The sequence below is a fragment of the Bufo bufo genome, chromosome 5 (genome assembly GCF_905171765.1).
Source record: "Bufo bufo chromosome 5, aBufBuf1.1, whole genome shotgun sequence".
NCBI classification, from domain to species: Eukaryota; Metazoa; Chordata; class Amphibia; order Anura; family Bufonidae; genus Bufo; species Bufo bufo.
In genome coordinates, this window is record NC_053393.1 from 106,661,382 (window position 1) to 106,678,241 (window position 16,860).

Genomic DNA, 16,860 nt, shown 5'->3' on the forward strand with positions numbered 1-16,860 from the left:
AATGTTCAGTCCAATATCAGAAGTGTGCCATACAGGGAGTGCAGAATTATTAGGCAAGTTGTATTTTTGAGGATTAATTTTATTATTGAACAACAACCATGTTCTCAATGAACCCAAAAAACTGAATATTTTTGGAAGTAGTTTTTAGTTTGTTTTTAGTTTTAGCTATTTTAGGGGGATATCTGTGTGCGCAGGTGACTATTACTGTGCATAATTATTAGGCAACTTAACAAAAAACAAATATATACCCATTTCAATTATTTATTTTTACCAGTGAAACCAATATAACATCTCAACATTCACAAATATACATTTCTGACATTCAAAAACAAAACAAAAACAAATCAGTGACCAATATAGCCACCTTTCTTTGCAAGGACACTCAAAAGCCTGCCATTCATGGATTCTGTCAGTGTTTTGATCTGTTCACCATCAACATTGCGTGCAGCAGCAACCACAGCCTCCCAGACACTGTTCAGAGAGGTGTACTGTTTTCCCTCCTTGTAAATCTCACATTTGATGATGGACCACAGGTTCTCAATGGGGTTCAGATCAGGTGAACAAGGAGCCCATGTCATTAGATTTTCTTCTTTTATACCCTTTCTTGCCAGCCACGCTGTGGAGTACTTGGACGCGTGTGATGGAGCATTGTCCTGCATGAAAATCATGTTTTTCTTGAAGGATGCAGACTTCTTCCTGTACCACTGCTTGAAGAAGGTGTCTTCCAGAAACTGGCAGTAGGACTGGGAGTTGAGCTTGACTCCATCCTCAACCCGAAAAGGCCCCACAAGCTCATCTTTGATGATACCAGCCCAAACCAGTACTCCACCTCCACCTTGCTGGCGTCTGAGTCGGACTGGAGCTCTCTGCCCTTTACCAATCCAGCCACGGGCCCATCCATCTGGCCCATCAAGACTCACTCTCATTTCATCAGTCCATAAAACCTTAGAAAAATCAGTCTTGAGATATTTCTTGGCCCAGTCTTGACGTTTCAGCTTGTGTGTCTTGTTCAGTGGTGGTCGTCTTTCAGCCTTTTTTACCTTGGCCATGTCTCTGAGTATTGCACACCTTGTGCTTTTGGGCACTCCAGTGATGTTGCAGCTCTGAAATATGGCCAAACTGGTGGCAAGTGGCATCTTGGCAGCTGCACGCTTGACTTTTCTCAGTTGATGGGCAGTTATTTTGCGCCTTGGTTTTTCCACACGCTTCTTGCGACCCTGTTGACTATTTTGAATGAAACGCTTGATTGTTCGATGATCATGCTTCAGAAGCTTTGCAATTTTAAGAGTGCTGCATCCCTCTGCAAGATATCTCACTATTTTTGACTTTTCTGAGCCTGTCAAGTCCTTCTTTTGACCCATTTTGCCAAAGGAAAGGAAGTTGCCTAATAATTATGTACACCTGATATAGGGTGTTGATGTCATTAGACCACACCCCTTCTCATTACAGAGATGCACATCACCTAATATGCTTAATTGGTAGTAGGCTTTCGAGCCTATACAGCTTGGAGTAAGACAACATGCATAAAGTGGATGATGTGGTCAAAATACTCATTTGCCTAATAATTCTGTACAGGGTGTATACAAAAAGGACGGATGAAATAGTTGATCCGATATCCTGAGATCTTTTACAGAGACGAATAGTCCTGAATTCAAATATTCGCACAGTTCAAAGTAACAGCGTTAATTTCCAAATGGACAATGTGTCAGTTGTATTATAGTCTACTCACATAATAAATGTACTTAGGCGGCTCAGATCAGCAATCCGCGGCGTCCCGCGTAATAGTCAGGGTATGATCTCCGCTTGTACGTGTGAGCCACAACTTCACAATGGAATAGTCTTTGATAACTCCTAGTAGGTTTCACAGAGAGTTTTCAACAAGCTGTTTTTCAATTGAACAATCAAAGTTCCTCACTTACTGGCGCCAGTAGTATCTTTGTAGTCCACAGCTCTGCAGATATGCGTTCCACCTTCAATTTATTTTCTCCAAGAAGGGGCGAAGCTGCAAAGGTTGGTGGTCCTTAGGTCCAGTCGGGGGGTCCAGTACCAGACGCGTTTCGGGGCTCTTAGTGGCCCCTTCCTCAGTGGTTGACCTCCCCTCCCTAATGTCTCTCCTTTTATAGAGGACTTCAGTAATTAATCCAACTTGGAAATGAGCCAAGTATTCCTCAAATTCTGAAATGGATCGGGTTCTCCTCAAAATCTGTGGTGGATCTCAATATTGGGATCTCTTCGAATGAATCAATATTAGATACACCAAAATATCCTCCATACTCCTTTCCATAGTTTTCATTAGATATGTATAGATCTGGATTGTATATATCAAAGATACACCAAATATAAAGTAACCGCTTATGCGGTATTGATGCGTCTTTGTTGCATTTTTTGTTGCATTTATATTCAAAACGATCCAGATTTCATAACTGTGTAGATCCCTCATATACATATCTATAAAAATATATAAATATCAAATAGGTCACCATCGTGTCAGGCTATGTTATATAGCCTTATTACAATAAGCTGGAGATTTTGAAAAAAAAACAAAAAAAAAACAAAAAAAAACGCGTGGTCTCCAAAAAACGCATATGCGGTTTTGATGCGTTTTCAATGCGTTTTTTCTAAAAAACAGTAAAACATGTTATATAATGCATAAATAACATCAAATTCCCAAAAAATACACGCAAATATCCCATAAAAACATGTAAAATATATAATAGTGAATGTATGAAGATTGGTATTTCCTTACTCATGTTTAAGGAAAAACTGGTTAACTAAAACCATTTAATATAAAAAAGTTATAAAAAGTATTTATAAAAAATATTTATAAAAAACCTCCATGTCAGGTTCCTAAGAGGTAGTCCTAAATTACATTTCATACTTATATATAAACAAACCTCTTGTAATGGCGTTCTATTTCAAATTCAGATCTTATTGTAGTATATTGGGGGGAGCGTCAGCGGCAGAGAGGGACCGACCACCTTAAATATGGTACGGTCACTAGTCGGCCGATGGCGCTCTCTCTGTTTTGCCAAACGGGAGGACATAGAAGGAGGGGAACGCCATATGGTTTTTGCAAGGCAGATTTTGCAGGACTTGTTTTGTTTATACCATGTCCCATTTCAAGCCCCCCGTTGCACCCCTAGAATAGAAATTTCAAAAAAGTGACTCCATCTAAGAAAGTACACCTCTCAAGTTATTCAAAACTGGGTTTACAAACTTTGTTAACCCTTTAGGTGTTCCACAAGAGTTAAGGCAGATGGAGAAACAATTTTGAAATTTCTATTTTTTTCGAAAATTTTCCATTTTAACCCATTTTTTCCAGTAATAAAGTAAGGGTTAACTGCCAAACAAAACTCAATATGGGTTGCCCTGATTCTGTAGTTTGCAAAAACACCCCATATGTGGTCCTAAACTACTGTTTGGGCAAACGGGGGACATAGAAAGAGGGGAACGCCATATGGGTTTTGGAAGGCAGATTTTGCAGGACTGGTTTTGTTTATACCATGTCCCATTTCAAGCCCCCCCTTGCACCCCTAGAATAGAAATTCCAAAAAAGTGACTCCATCTAAGAAAGTATACCCCTCAAGGTATTCAAAACTGGGTTTACAAACTTTGTTAACCCTTTATATGTTCCACAAGAGTTGGTGGCAGATGGAGAAACACTTTGTAATTTCTATTTTTTGGAAAATTTTCCATTTTAACCCTTACTTTATTACTGGAAAAAATGGGTAAAGAGCCAAACAAAACTCAATATGGGTTGCCCTGATTCTGTAGTTTGCAGAAACACCCCATATGTGGTCGTAAACTACTATTTGGCTAAACGGCAGGACATAGAAGAAGGGGAACGCCATATGGTTTTTGGAAGGCAGATTTTGCTGGACTGGTTTATTTACACCATGTACCCTTTAAAGCCCCCCTGATGCACCCCTAGAGTAGAAACTCCATAAAAGTGACCCCATCTAGGAAACTACGGGATAAGGTGGTTGTTGTTTTGGGACTATTTTAGGGGTAAATATGATTTTTGGTTGCTCTATATTACACTTTTTTGAGGCAAGGTAACAAAAAATTTTAATTCTAAAATTGTTTCTACATTCGCTATTTAGTTTTGTGGAACACCTAAAGGGTTAACAAAGTCTGTAAAGTAACTTTTGAATACCTTGAGGGGTGTAGTTTCTTATATGAGGTCACTTTTTTGGAGTTTCTAGTCTAGGCTACATCAGGGGGGGCTTCTAATGGGACATGGTGTAAAAAAAAACAGTCCATCAAAATCTGCCTCCCAGAAACCATATGGCGTTCCCTTCGTTCTATGCCCTGCCGTGTGGCTATATAGCCATTTACGAGCACATATGGGGTGTTTCTGCAAACTACAGAATCAGGGCAATAAATATTTAGTTTTGTTTGGCTGTTAACCCTTGCTTTATTACCGGAAAAAAAGGATTCAAATGGAAATTTTATGGGTTAAATGTTATTTTTATAGAGAAGATTTTTACAGACGCGGCGATGCCCAATATGTATGGCTCTCAGACTTTGGAGACACTAAGCAGGCATCCTCAAACTGCGGCCCTCCAGATGTTGTAAAACTACAATTCCCACCATGCCCTGCTGATGGCTGTAGGTTGTCTGGGCATGCTGGGAGTTATAGTTTTACAACATCTGGCGGGCCACAGTTTGAGGATGCCTGCACTAAAACTAATATTTTTTTTGGGGAAAAAAATTGTTTCTGTGTCTCCAAAGTCTGAGAGCCATAGTTCACAGGGGACTGTTGGGGATTATATAAATTTAGTACTCCATGGAAGTGTGATACTCCCTGAAGCAATGGATAACGCAGAGGCCCGGATGATCGGGGCACGTGTCGCACTGAGTGGTGGTGTCCTTCCGTATCCCCCTCCTGCGACACACTGCAATTTTTTTTTGGGTTCGTCCCTTCTTTCCAGTATGGGGGACCACACCTGGAAAATGTTGGCCAGGGACGATCCGGGCGCCTCCAATTCCCAAGGTACTCCGGCCTGCTCTTTCCCGGTCCGAAAAGATAAGGTCCTTGAGGACTGCCTAATAGAATTGGAGGAATGTCCCTGTGCTGCCAGTGCTTCGGGATAGTACAAAAGAGTTGTACATGGCAACCTTCACCAAGTAGACCGCAGCTTTTTTGTACCATGCCTGGGTTTTGTGCATGGCATTATATGGCTTGAGGACTTGATCAGAGAGATCAACTCCTCCCATATACCGATTGTAGTCGACGATACAATCGGGCTTGAGGACCGTTGCCGCGGTACCTTGCACAGAGACGGGGGTGCTGCTGTTACCGTGGATTGTGGACAGTATAAGGACATCCCTCTTGTCCTTATACCTAACCAGCAACAGGTTTCCACTGGAAAGGGCACGGGTCTCACCCCTGGGGATAGGTACCTGGAGGGGGTAGGCAGGGAGGCCGCGTTGATTTTTCCGCACGGACCCACAAGCGAACGTGGATCTGGCAGCAAGGGACCTGAACAAGGGAATGCTAGTATAAAAGTTATCCACGTACAAGTGGTAACCCTTATCTAGCAGTGGGTACATAAGGTCCCACACGAGTTTCCCGCTAACACCCAGAGTGGGGGGACATTCTCTGGGGTTCAATACGGGAATCTCGCCCCTCGTACACACAAAATTTGTAAGTGTACCCTGAGGTACTCTCACGAATTTTGTACATTTTCACGCCATACCTCACCCGCTTAGTGGGAATGTATTGGCGGAAACGGAGTCTCCCCTTGAACGCAATGAGAGACTCATCAACCGTGACCTCCCTTCCAGGTACGTAGGCCTGCGCAAATTTGGCCCCGAAGTGATCGATGACCGGCCGTATCTTATACAGACGGTCATAAGCAGGATCACCTCGGGGGGGACATGCTGCATTATCTGAATAATGTAGACATTTCCGGATGGCCTCAAACCGGGGACGTGTCATGGCCATACTGTAGAGTGGGGTCTGGTAGCATGACGTCCCCACTCCAGTATTGCCTGACACTGGGTTTTTGCACTAGACCCATGTGCAGCACGAGGCCCCAAAATGTCCTCATCTCGGCTGCACTGACCGGCGTCCAGCCACCGGGTCTGGTGGTGGGGGGGCAAGTGGCAGGGGGGGGTCTAGGGTCTCAAAGCTGAAACAAAAAAAAAGTTTAGATAAAAGTGATTTTTTATTTTTTTTCTCCTAACTAACTTTTCCCTTCTATCCCTGCCTAACGGTGCCTCTCCCTCACTGACCGTAACCTACCTGGAGGGCGATGGGTGCAGGAGGGTGATGGGTGCCGATTAGGGGGGATCTCAGGAGCCTGGTGAGGTTGGTGCTGCAGGGAGCAGGTGCTGAATAGGAAGAGGAGGGGAGAGAGGAGCGCTGGAAGTTTGAATCTCGCACCTCTCTTCCTGCACTAATCAGCACCCTGGACAGCAGACATCAGCACCATGGCCAGCACTGCCTCTCCAAATGTTCGTACTGTGATTGGTGGTGTGTAATCACACCACCGATCACAGTCTTTTTCCGGTTCATCGGGTCACCGGAGACCCGAATGGACCGGAAACGCAGCAAACCGCAGGTCTGAATTGACCTGCGGTTTTCTGCGATCGCCGATACGGGGGGGGTCACATGACCCCCCCTGGCATTGTGACAGGATGCCGGCTGAATGATTTCAGCCGGCATCCTGTTCGGATTAACCCCCACCGCGCCGCAATCACGATTTAAACTTAGGACGTACCGGTACGCCCTGAGTCCTAAAGGATTCGGGAAATAGGGCGTACCGGTACGCCCTAAGTCCTTAAGGGGTTAAAGAGATGAGTACTTTTTTTTCAGTATTTTACACTCATTCCTGGTGATAATTATGTTTGGTTTGAGTGTCAGGCAATCCCTTTAAGATAAAATTAGAATTTTTTCCAACCAGAATGCATTTGCAAAGCAACGTCTAGCTTCATAGATACTCAAGTAAGTTCAGTTTTGTAGACAAATTTCTGAGCTTTTCTGAAATAGATAGCAGTAGTGTTGTGCCTTTTCATGACTGTAAACATTTATATCTACTTATTCTAATTATAATGGATATTCATTGCCTTTAAGAGCAATGTTGCTTTATATTTACTATTTTGTATGGATTTTTAATGTAGACTGAAGTAAGTCCATGGGAAGATTACAGCATCGTTCAAAGAGCTAGTGTTATTGTAACAATCTATTATACATTTAGACAGTTAGAACATACAGAACACCTGCAGAAGTAAGAGTCTTCATTGTATTTCTTATCTGAACATGAATTCCACAGTGTGAGAATTGTCTAGATGTTCATCAAAGTATATATTCATGTATCAAAGTTGGTCCCTCAGCTCTGAGACAAGGCCTCCAGATGTCAGAGGTATGTAGTATTGAAGATGTCAGGCATGTATGAGTGAACCCTTAATGGTATGATGCTTATAACTTATACATCAGTGCCACCTAGGTATGAGCAGGTAACACTTCACCAGTAGCAAAAGTGCATTCTGGGTAGTGTTATGATGTCATATTCCTTATCAATGTACATGCCTACCCAACAATAATTGAAAACTTCCAAACTAGGAAGGTGTGCTCATCTGATAAGTTTTGGTTGAGAAACCACATACCAAAAAGGAGAGGAACACAAAAAGGAGAAGAAAAAAAAAACAAAGAAAGAGAGGGAGATCTCGGGAAAAAGGTTTTGGGATTATTAGAAAAATCTTTGACTTCCCCTAGACTCTGCCTATCACCTACATGCTTGGGTAATGTATACTTTTATTTATATGTAGTATTGATCTCAATTAATTGACTTGATATTTAGCCGGATACCTGCTTATTCGCGGACATATAGTGTTAGTACTACATCAGTATCAACTGCATTCAGTGAAAATGCATATCACTGAATACAAGATCTGATATTGATAACAAGAGAGCTTCTCTGTTGGAAATCTTTATATTCCCTCGTTTGATATCAAGCCGATAATTTATACGTTTTGTTGCAATACTATCATTATCTGAGATTGGTCATCCTCTTGGGCAGAGCAAGGGCTAGTATCTGTCATTTTCTTTATTGATTTTCTGCTCATAATCAATTGATTTTATATCTCTCACAATTTTCAAGCCGTATTGCATAATATTCTTGTGTTGGTTAAGTAGTGTTTTGTTGGCACCATATAGTGGTGAATTCTGGGTACTGCATATCATTGTATATTATTGAGATTTACGTTGATTTATTTTTTATTGTATTCTAAATTATTGTATAATAAATCATATATATTTTACATAGACGATTGTACCCTGTTTTTTTACTGATTGCACAAAATAATTAGGTTCTCGATTGAACTCTTGGAGATGTTATGTCCATCTCACGGATCAATTTCATTTAAATAATTTTTTTTTGATCCATTATTTTTTTTATCTAAAGCATTAGGTCTTTATATAGCAATTGCAAAAAAAATTCAAATTAAGTTATTTATCATGTAATAAAATCTTAAAATAGACTCTATGATTAAGGGTGCTACAAGCGTGTACCCGAAACGCGTCAAAGAGATGTGAGGCCTGTTTCGTATTTATCTTTTGTAACTGCTTTTAATGGAGAAAAAATAAAGTTGAATGGATTTTACCAATACCGGTGGCTGGAAATCGCTTACAAAATCTTAAAATACTCTAGTTTGCAAACTGGTACAGACACAATTACTGAAATGTCCTGCTTTCTGTGGATGACTTGTCAGCTTTTTTTTTGTATACCGGTAGTTTTTATTTTTTCATTTTGTAATATACAGCTGGGTTCCCGCAGCTATGGCTTAAATCAAAGCAGGCTTAAATACTGCCCATTAACCTTTTCAATGGTGCAGTCAATGGCGAGGGCGGCATCGAAGTGGTCTGACACCTCATAAACCCCCAGCTCCATTAAGCGATTGCAAGTTACTGATAGTTGCTACGGTGGTTCTAAGAATAGCCCCTGAGTCTACCAAGTATGGAAAAACTATAAGGACATTCCAAGGGCCTGCTGGATTTCTTGTGACAGTATTGTCATTGCATCTTACAAGTCCAAATGACACTCCATGTCTCAATTCAGCAAACGGCATTTATCATGTAGAGAAAGTTACGGTAATACAAGACACTTACTAATGTATTGTGATTGTCCATATTGCTTCCTTGCTGGCATTTTTCCATCACATTATACACTGCTCGTTACCAGGGATTATGACTGAACTTTTTCTTCTTCAGTCGGAGGCAGTGCCCCTTTGTCTTTTTTGCACATTTTACATGGAACAGCTTTTCGCCTTATTTTTTGTATGGCCCATTTATATACTTGTATAGGTTAATCGTGTCCCCCCTTAGACGTCTCTTCTCAAGACTAAATAAATTTTATTATTTTAATCTTTCTTCATAACTAAGACCCTCCATGCCCCTTATCATTTTACTCGCTCTACTCTGTACTTTTTCCAGCTGCAGTGCATCCTTTCTATGTACTGGTACCCAGAACTGGACTGCATATTCAAGATGAGGCCGCACCAACACTTTGTAAAGTGGTAATATTACATCCCTGCCCTGCGAGTCCATGCCTCGTTTAATGCATGACAATATCCTGGTGGCCTTAGAAGCAGCTGATTGACATTGTATGCTGTAATTTAATCTACCATCCACAAGGACACCTAAATCCTTCTCTATAACTGACTCTCCCAGTGCTACATCACCTAGGACATATGAAGCACAGAGATGCCCAATCACTCAGAGTGTTCAAGTCAGATTGTAGTTTGTGGACATCTTCCATAGACTGTACAGTTCTACACACCTTAGTGTCATCTGCAAAAATATATATGGTGCTATTAATCCCGTCCTCAATATCATTAATAAATAAATTAAATAATAAAGGGCCCAGCACTGAACCTTGGGGTACACCACTTATAACCTGGGACCATTCTGAATAGGAATCATTGACCACAACTATCTGGACACGGACCTTCAGCCAGTTTTCAATCCAATTACAAACTATACTTTCCAAGCCAATAGGTTTATGATTACCTGTGGAGGCCCTTGATCCTTTTTTGAATCTGGGCACCACGTTTGCCTTGCGCCAATCACTTGGCACTGTACCAGTCCCTAGAGAATCCTTAAAAATTATAAACAGGGGCACAGCTATGACTGAACTGAGCTCTTTAAGCACTCTTGGGTGTAATCCATCTGGACCCGGAGCTTTGTTCACATTTACCCTATTTAACTTCTCTTGGACCATATCTATAGTTAGCCAATGTATTATAGGCAATATGGACCATCACAATACTTTAATAAGTGTCCTGAATTAACTTTGCCTATATGATAAATGCCACTTGCTGAAGTGAGACAACCTCTTTAATTTTCACTATGCTTTAATGTAGCATTGTGAAAGTTCTAACTTCCAGGTGTCGTCGCCATGTAGTCCTACCCTGATGGAGCTAATAGCTGATGGATGCTGCTGCCTCTTTCTGCTTCTTGGAATGACAGGTGGGAGAGAGGACCATCCCACTTGTACATGCACCCAGACTCTCTACATTGATTTGGTGCTCTCCTACAAACCTTTCTTTGAATTGAGCATCTGTACTATTCCTCCAGGGGTCAAATAAGTTCTGTGGTAACAATTAATGTGTAAAGGTTGGTCTCTAGCTCCAGTTCTTATAGTTCTCCACATACAAATTGACTCAGACATTATGAAGGCAGGGGCGTAGCTATAGGGGGTGCAGAGGTAGTAGTCACTACCGGGCCTAGGAGCCTGAGGGGGCCCAAATACCCTTGTGGTGCATAAGGAGACACCGGTATTATAGAAAGTGCATGCTGGTCAAGTTACACCTCTGGCTGGACGGAAGTAGTTAAGTCAAGAATTTGGCATGGGGGGAGGCATTTCAATTTTTGCCTCAGGCAGCACGAAGGTTCGGTGCTTCCCTGCCCCTGGCCACTTAGCACTGAGTCAAGGGGGGCCAAAGCTGAACTCTTGCACCAGGGTCCGCGAGCCTTTAGCTACGCCCCTGTATGAAGGTCTTCTGATTTTTGAATATCTCTCCACCAAGATTCAAAAGACTACTGCAGCAGAGACTCAAGACCTGCTGTTTTTGATAGCTCTGTTGCTCAGGCCAAATTTCAAAACAATGGGACTTTTGCCAATTATAAGTATGTCTTATCTGGCTAATATGACCACTCTACCAGATTACCGTAATACCTGATTACTCTACCAGCTAGCAGCTACCCTGTGATTGCAACTTAGGATGTCATCCCACTAACAGGGACCCCTCAAGGTGGACTAGTTTAGGTTTCTGAGGGGGGGGCGCTGATTTAGGGTGTATTCCACTGTAGTCAGGGTCCTATTTTGTGACAGTGATGTTTCAGGGTAAGTCCTCCATACATCAGTTCTTGCTAAACTGAGTGGCAAGAATCAGGTCAGGCAGTGTATGTGCTAGACAGGTTACCAGTAATGTGGTCCCTCAAGATACAATGGCCTCAGGATACGATATTTCCAACTTACAATAGTTTCTCCAGGGCCATCAAATGTTGAAACTACCCGCAACATACAATGTCTCATTCTCAGATCCAACCAATCAATTATTCCTCTGGTAAAACACTTGTACTTGTTGGCTAGTAACTCTTCTTTAGAGTACAGTGTAGTATTTCATATTATGTACTGCCCTCTGTCGATGCCAGGAAGATCTCCTCCTTGGGATGTCAGGTGAAGAAGACTATTTTATTTTCCTGGTACAATGTGTGTTATACAGGACCCTGAAAAAGCTCCTGTCTTCATCATAGAAAGTGATTTACAGCTTCCAGCATCTATTCCTGACTGGTATATGTAAAGAATTGCTTTATCTGTTTTAGTTATCTGCTTATTCTTCTTAAATATGAATTTTCTGTTACAGGCTTTGGAACAAATTACTAGTTTTCCATAGAGCTATGGACTTAAAGGGAACCTGCCATGTGGATATTTGATTATAATCTAACTAATTATATACAATCATTAACTACTAAAAAGTGTCTTAGATGTATTCACTTACTGGTGTGACAGATGATTACCTCATAATATACACACAAAGATGCCACATGCCGCATGCTAATGAGCTGATTTGAGTCCAGCGTTATGTCAGTGAGTCCAGCGTTTTTTTTAATTCAGAGATATAGCCACTCCCCTGCCCACCTGCTGCTGTTTCATATGGAAAATAACTGTCAATCAGCAGCAGGTAGGCAGGAAGAGTCAGGAGCTCATGAATATTCAGGGCTCATCATTATCAGCTGGCGCTTTTCAATACAAGATGTTGGCAGATTGACTGGGTCAATTAAAGAAAGTGACCCAGCATTTTGCTAAGAGAATCAGTCACTTATTTATGTTGCCCTTAGTTAGGACACCATAAAACTGGTGACAGGTTCCCTTTAAGTTACAATGGTTTCAACTTACAATGATCATCCTGAAACCAACTTGAGGGACCACTTTTGACAGTTTTGTTAAAGGCTATGGATACCTTCCAGGTCATTTTGTTTAATGATTGCATTTTATTCCTTTTGGGCAAAAAACCCCCATTATTTTTCAATATGTCTTTATTAAAAATGTTCAGCCATTTCAGAGTTACAGAGATTAATAATAGGTCTGTTTACAAGCCATCGCTTTCTTCCTGTTATCTGGTGGCCCATTTGCAGCTCTTATCTCCCATCTCCTGACCTCATAAACACTTATTTAAGCCATATTCTTATCACCTTGATAAGAAATGAGCTATAATGAGTGATTATGAGGTCAGAAGATCAGAGATAAGAGCTACAGATAAGTGTAAGATGATGAGATTCAAAGAAAGCAGGCTGTGACAACTTGGAAACAGACTGCATTTTAACCTCTGCATCTTATTTTTAATAAAGACCAACTGAAAAAAATTATTTTTATCCCAAAATTAGTACAATGCAATCATAATAAAAAATCCCTGAAGGTGTCCATAGCCTTGAAAGTTTTCAGAACACATCATTGTTTTGACATAAATACCATGAGTCAAAGAACAACTAAATCCAAAGCCTATACAATTAAAGCTTATAAAAAAAAAACAGCCTGATCAGCACACTTTTCTAAAGCTGTGTAGTCATAGTCAAGAACACATTTTACTAGTTTCCTCATAGTTAGGAGCTGTCTTGTGTATTGGGACACAGAAATGTTCCTATATCTGCTATACATACTTGGAATCATTGTAATAGAAAAATTCACAGCTTTGTTCAGTTCGCAAGGTTCCATCTTAACCACTGGTTCAAAACTGTCATCTGAAGGAGAGATATTCATAGACATTAGATATAGAGGATTTGTTAGCCGAGCAATTAAAAATAAAAACACAAAGAACGACTGGCACTTTTAGAGTTAAAAGTAATAATATTAATGCCCAATATGTATAAAACCATGGGACTTCTCCTTCAAGTTTGCAAATATTCTGGTAACCCATATCTCAGGTTATGTTCACATGTATTGGTGGCCCCAAGCTTGGAGCCACTTTCTGCAATTCTGTAAGATTTGATGGCAAGAACAGCACAGTATTACCGATGAGCAACTCAATTTTAAACTAATTGAATTCGACCTGAATTTTCCAAAATTTTTTGTCAAATATAAATTTTGGGCGACTCAATTCAGATCAATATCTCAAAATGGCATCAGCCATTTTTGAGATCATTCGACAGGAAAGATGAAGAATGAGGATCACATGAGCCCAGGTAGTGCAGGTATACATAGTGACAGGCATTTGCAGCCAAAAAGCAAAACTTTTTGGACCAATAAAAAAAAGCATAAAAATTCTAAAAGCTAACATCTGTTTAACCATAGCCATGTATGTCACTGTCACTTTGACATTACTGATGATGGCTTTAAAGAGCTTGAAAGGGGTTGGATACAGTCCTAGGGACCTCAGAGGGCCATGCACAACTTTTTAGGGCAATTGGAGCACTTTTGATTTGGGTCAGCCGAATCAAAGCTGAATTTAATTTCAAGAAGCTCACTTATCACTACACAGCATGAGTTATTGTGATTAAACAACACAAAGAACAACTTAAAAGGGTCCTCTGAGAATTAAGAAAAAGAGAATATTTAAATATTACTTTATTATAAATATGTTCCCAAATACCTTCCATTAGTTAGAATGGTACATTTTGTCTGTGGAGCAATCAGGGGAAATAAAATGGCCGCCATCCTATCAGCACACACAAAACCTGTCCTAATCACACAGCAGGACAAGTTACTTCAGAGATAAAGAGCTGCCTTATCCTCCTCTCTGCTCTCTGCTCTACTTGTCAGGGATTATGATCCTGAATAAAGTTTAATACGATCTTCAGCTAAATCTTTGTAGGAATGGAGTTCATGAGGATACATGAAGTACAGAGAGGCGTTGGGGATGTGGCTGATGAGCAGCAGCTCTTGTATGCAGTTTCCATTACCACAGCCCCACATTACCAGAGTCTATCCTGTCCATCCTCTCTGTACTTCATGTCTCCATTCCTACGGAGATTCAGCTGAAGAGCTTTTCAGCTGTAATCAGGATCATAATCCCTGACGAGCAGAGAGGAGGATGAGGCAGCACAGTGTTGTGAAATAACTTGTCCTTCTGTGTGATTAGGACAGGTTCTGCGTGTACTAATAGGACAACGGCTAGAGGTCTCTGGATCCAACATTGCCAGATGCTACCTGAATGCCCACTGGCCACATTAACTATAATGGGGACCGGAGGAGATGCAGCCGCAACCGGGCAAATATGAAGAGTATGGGACAGACAAAAACCTGCAAGAAATTAGCTGTAGTCTTCCAGACATGATCCCTCCCGTTTGAGTTATGAAGGGTTCTGCTAATGATGTGCACAAATTCAGCAGCACTGTTATACAGTTAGGCACTACTGAGGCCTGCCCATCTGCTCTGATATACACAGCTACTGATTATGAATGTTCAAGATGTGGGAGAAAACAGGGTTTACTCGTGATTGACATGTACAGCTCAGAACCATTTTCAAGCAAATTGCAGGGGAATGACTAAATTGGTGTCTGTCACACTATGCATTGCTTCCGGCTTCTTTTTTTTAACAAAAATTAAAGTATACATTGTTCATCTACATAACATTGTTATATATTTTCAAAATGTTGCATGGTTCATGCAGGCTTTGTTCTAGGTCTGATCTCTTGTATGTTTAGTACATTCCTAAATAACACATGACCTTGATAAATACCTCACACTGCTGTAGAGCATATGACGATGCCACATCCACTATAGCAGGCACTTGAAAGACAAAATTCAAGTATCTTAGGCAAGATAATCAAAACTGGAGCAATCTCATGGTAAAATTGGTAAAATTCTCTCATTGTATGGTGGTATTGCAATGTGCTATCACGACAGCTACTCTTCAATGATCAATGATCTTCTGGCTGATGCCTTTCTTTCCATACTCAAAACATAAAGGTAACACAAGTGTGCCTCTATCCTCAGACCTAACAGAAAATCTAACATATTTTTTTCCAATGGTCAGTGGCGAGATAACTCATTGATTGAGTGTTCCCTCAAAGTGCAAGGATTTATAAGAAAATATGTACATAAAGCTAAATACAATGGACTAGAGCACAACATATTATACATTTTACAGGGCAGAAAGAACAATATTACTTACCACACATCTCATAAAATACCTCCAGCTTTGGTGTATTACAGAGTAAATGTTTCCTACTGGTTTCCACAGTCACAAATCCAAGAAGAAACAGCAGAATATTAAACATCTCAGAAGCAGTAAGACTATGTAAAAACAACATTGACTGTATTGCTTGAGCTAGACATGAAAAATGTGACTAACATTCAAGTTCCTCTTTTGTACATTTTCAGTTCCTTTTGTTAAGAAATTACTCCTCCCACAAGACACAATTCCCCTAATGATTTGGTCATTTATTTTGGGTGTTTCTGTGCAAACTTCTATAATTTTGAAACCAACCATAACCTGCTTTTCACTAGTGTTGATCGAAAACTTACCACACTTTTCTCAAAGTCTCACTTCACCCCCTATTCACTAGTCCCAATCTCATTCCACTTCATTATAATCAACCTTACTACTGTGTTCATCTTTGCCCTATTACAACTCTTCAATATATCGTAAACCATAATTTTCCTTTGAACATGCAACCATCACACCCATCCTCAGGAAGTCATCCCTTGACCTGCCCATCACTTGTTATCCCTAAGCCTGTGTTGTCTTGGCTGTGTACTAAGTGTCATTGTCTTGTTGGAGGGGGAACCTTCGGCCCAATGTGAGGTCCAGAGTACTCTGGATCAGGTTTTTTTTAAGAATAGTTCTGTGCTTTGCTCCATTCAGCTTTCCCTCAACCCTGACCAATCTCCCTGCTCCAGCCTCTAAAAAACACCCCCACACCATGATGCTGCCACCACCATGCTTCACTGTAAGGATGGTATTGTGCCTGGTTTCCTCCAAACTTGACGTTTAGAATTGAGGCCAAAAAGTTCAATCTTGGTTTCAACAAACCAGAAAATCTTGTTTCCCACAGTCTAAGAAACCTTAAGGTGCTTTTTGTGTCTTTTACTGAGGAGAGGCTTCTTTCTGCCCACTCAAAGTGGCCTTTGGGTTCTCAGTCACCTTTCTTACCAAGAGCCTTTTCTCCCAATTACTTACACTACTCACAAAAAGTTAGGGATATTTGGCTTGTGTATGAAATTTCAGGATGAACCTAAAATGCACTTGAACCTTAACAGGAGAACTTAGTTACATAGTTACATAGTTAATACGGTTGAAAAAAGACATAAGTCCATCAAATTCAACCAAGGGATAGGTGGGGACGCAAATCCCAGAAGGAAGTAAGACTCCGATTTCTACACATTTTCATAAGCATTAATGTCATTTACT

The 16,860-nt window shown here is 40.7% G+C and overlaps 1 protein-coding gene across 2 annotated transcripts in view; it reads right to left on the minus strand.

The window, feature by feature from the left end:
* LY96 (lymphocyte antigen 96) overlaps nucleotides 1–15,790 on the minus strand; it is a 52,726-nt gene extending 36,936 nt beyond the window's left edge. For both annotated transcript variants that reach the window (XM_040432251.1, XM_040432252.1), the window contains exons 1-2: nucleotides 15,622–15,790; nucleotides 13,169–13,249 (exon numbers count right to left, since the gene is read on the minus strand). In XM_040432251.1, the coding sequence (XP_040288185.1) occupies nucleotides 13,169–13,249; nucleotides 15,622–15,760 (220 nt within the window). In that variant the 5' untranslated portion in view covers nucleotides 15,761–15,790. The remainder of the gene's footprint in view (nucleotides 1–13,168; nucleotides 13,250–15,621) is intronic.
* Nucleotides 15,791–16,860: the final 1,070 nt, after the last annotated feature.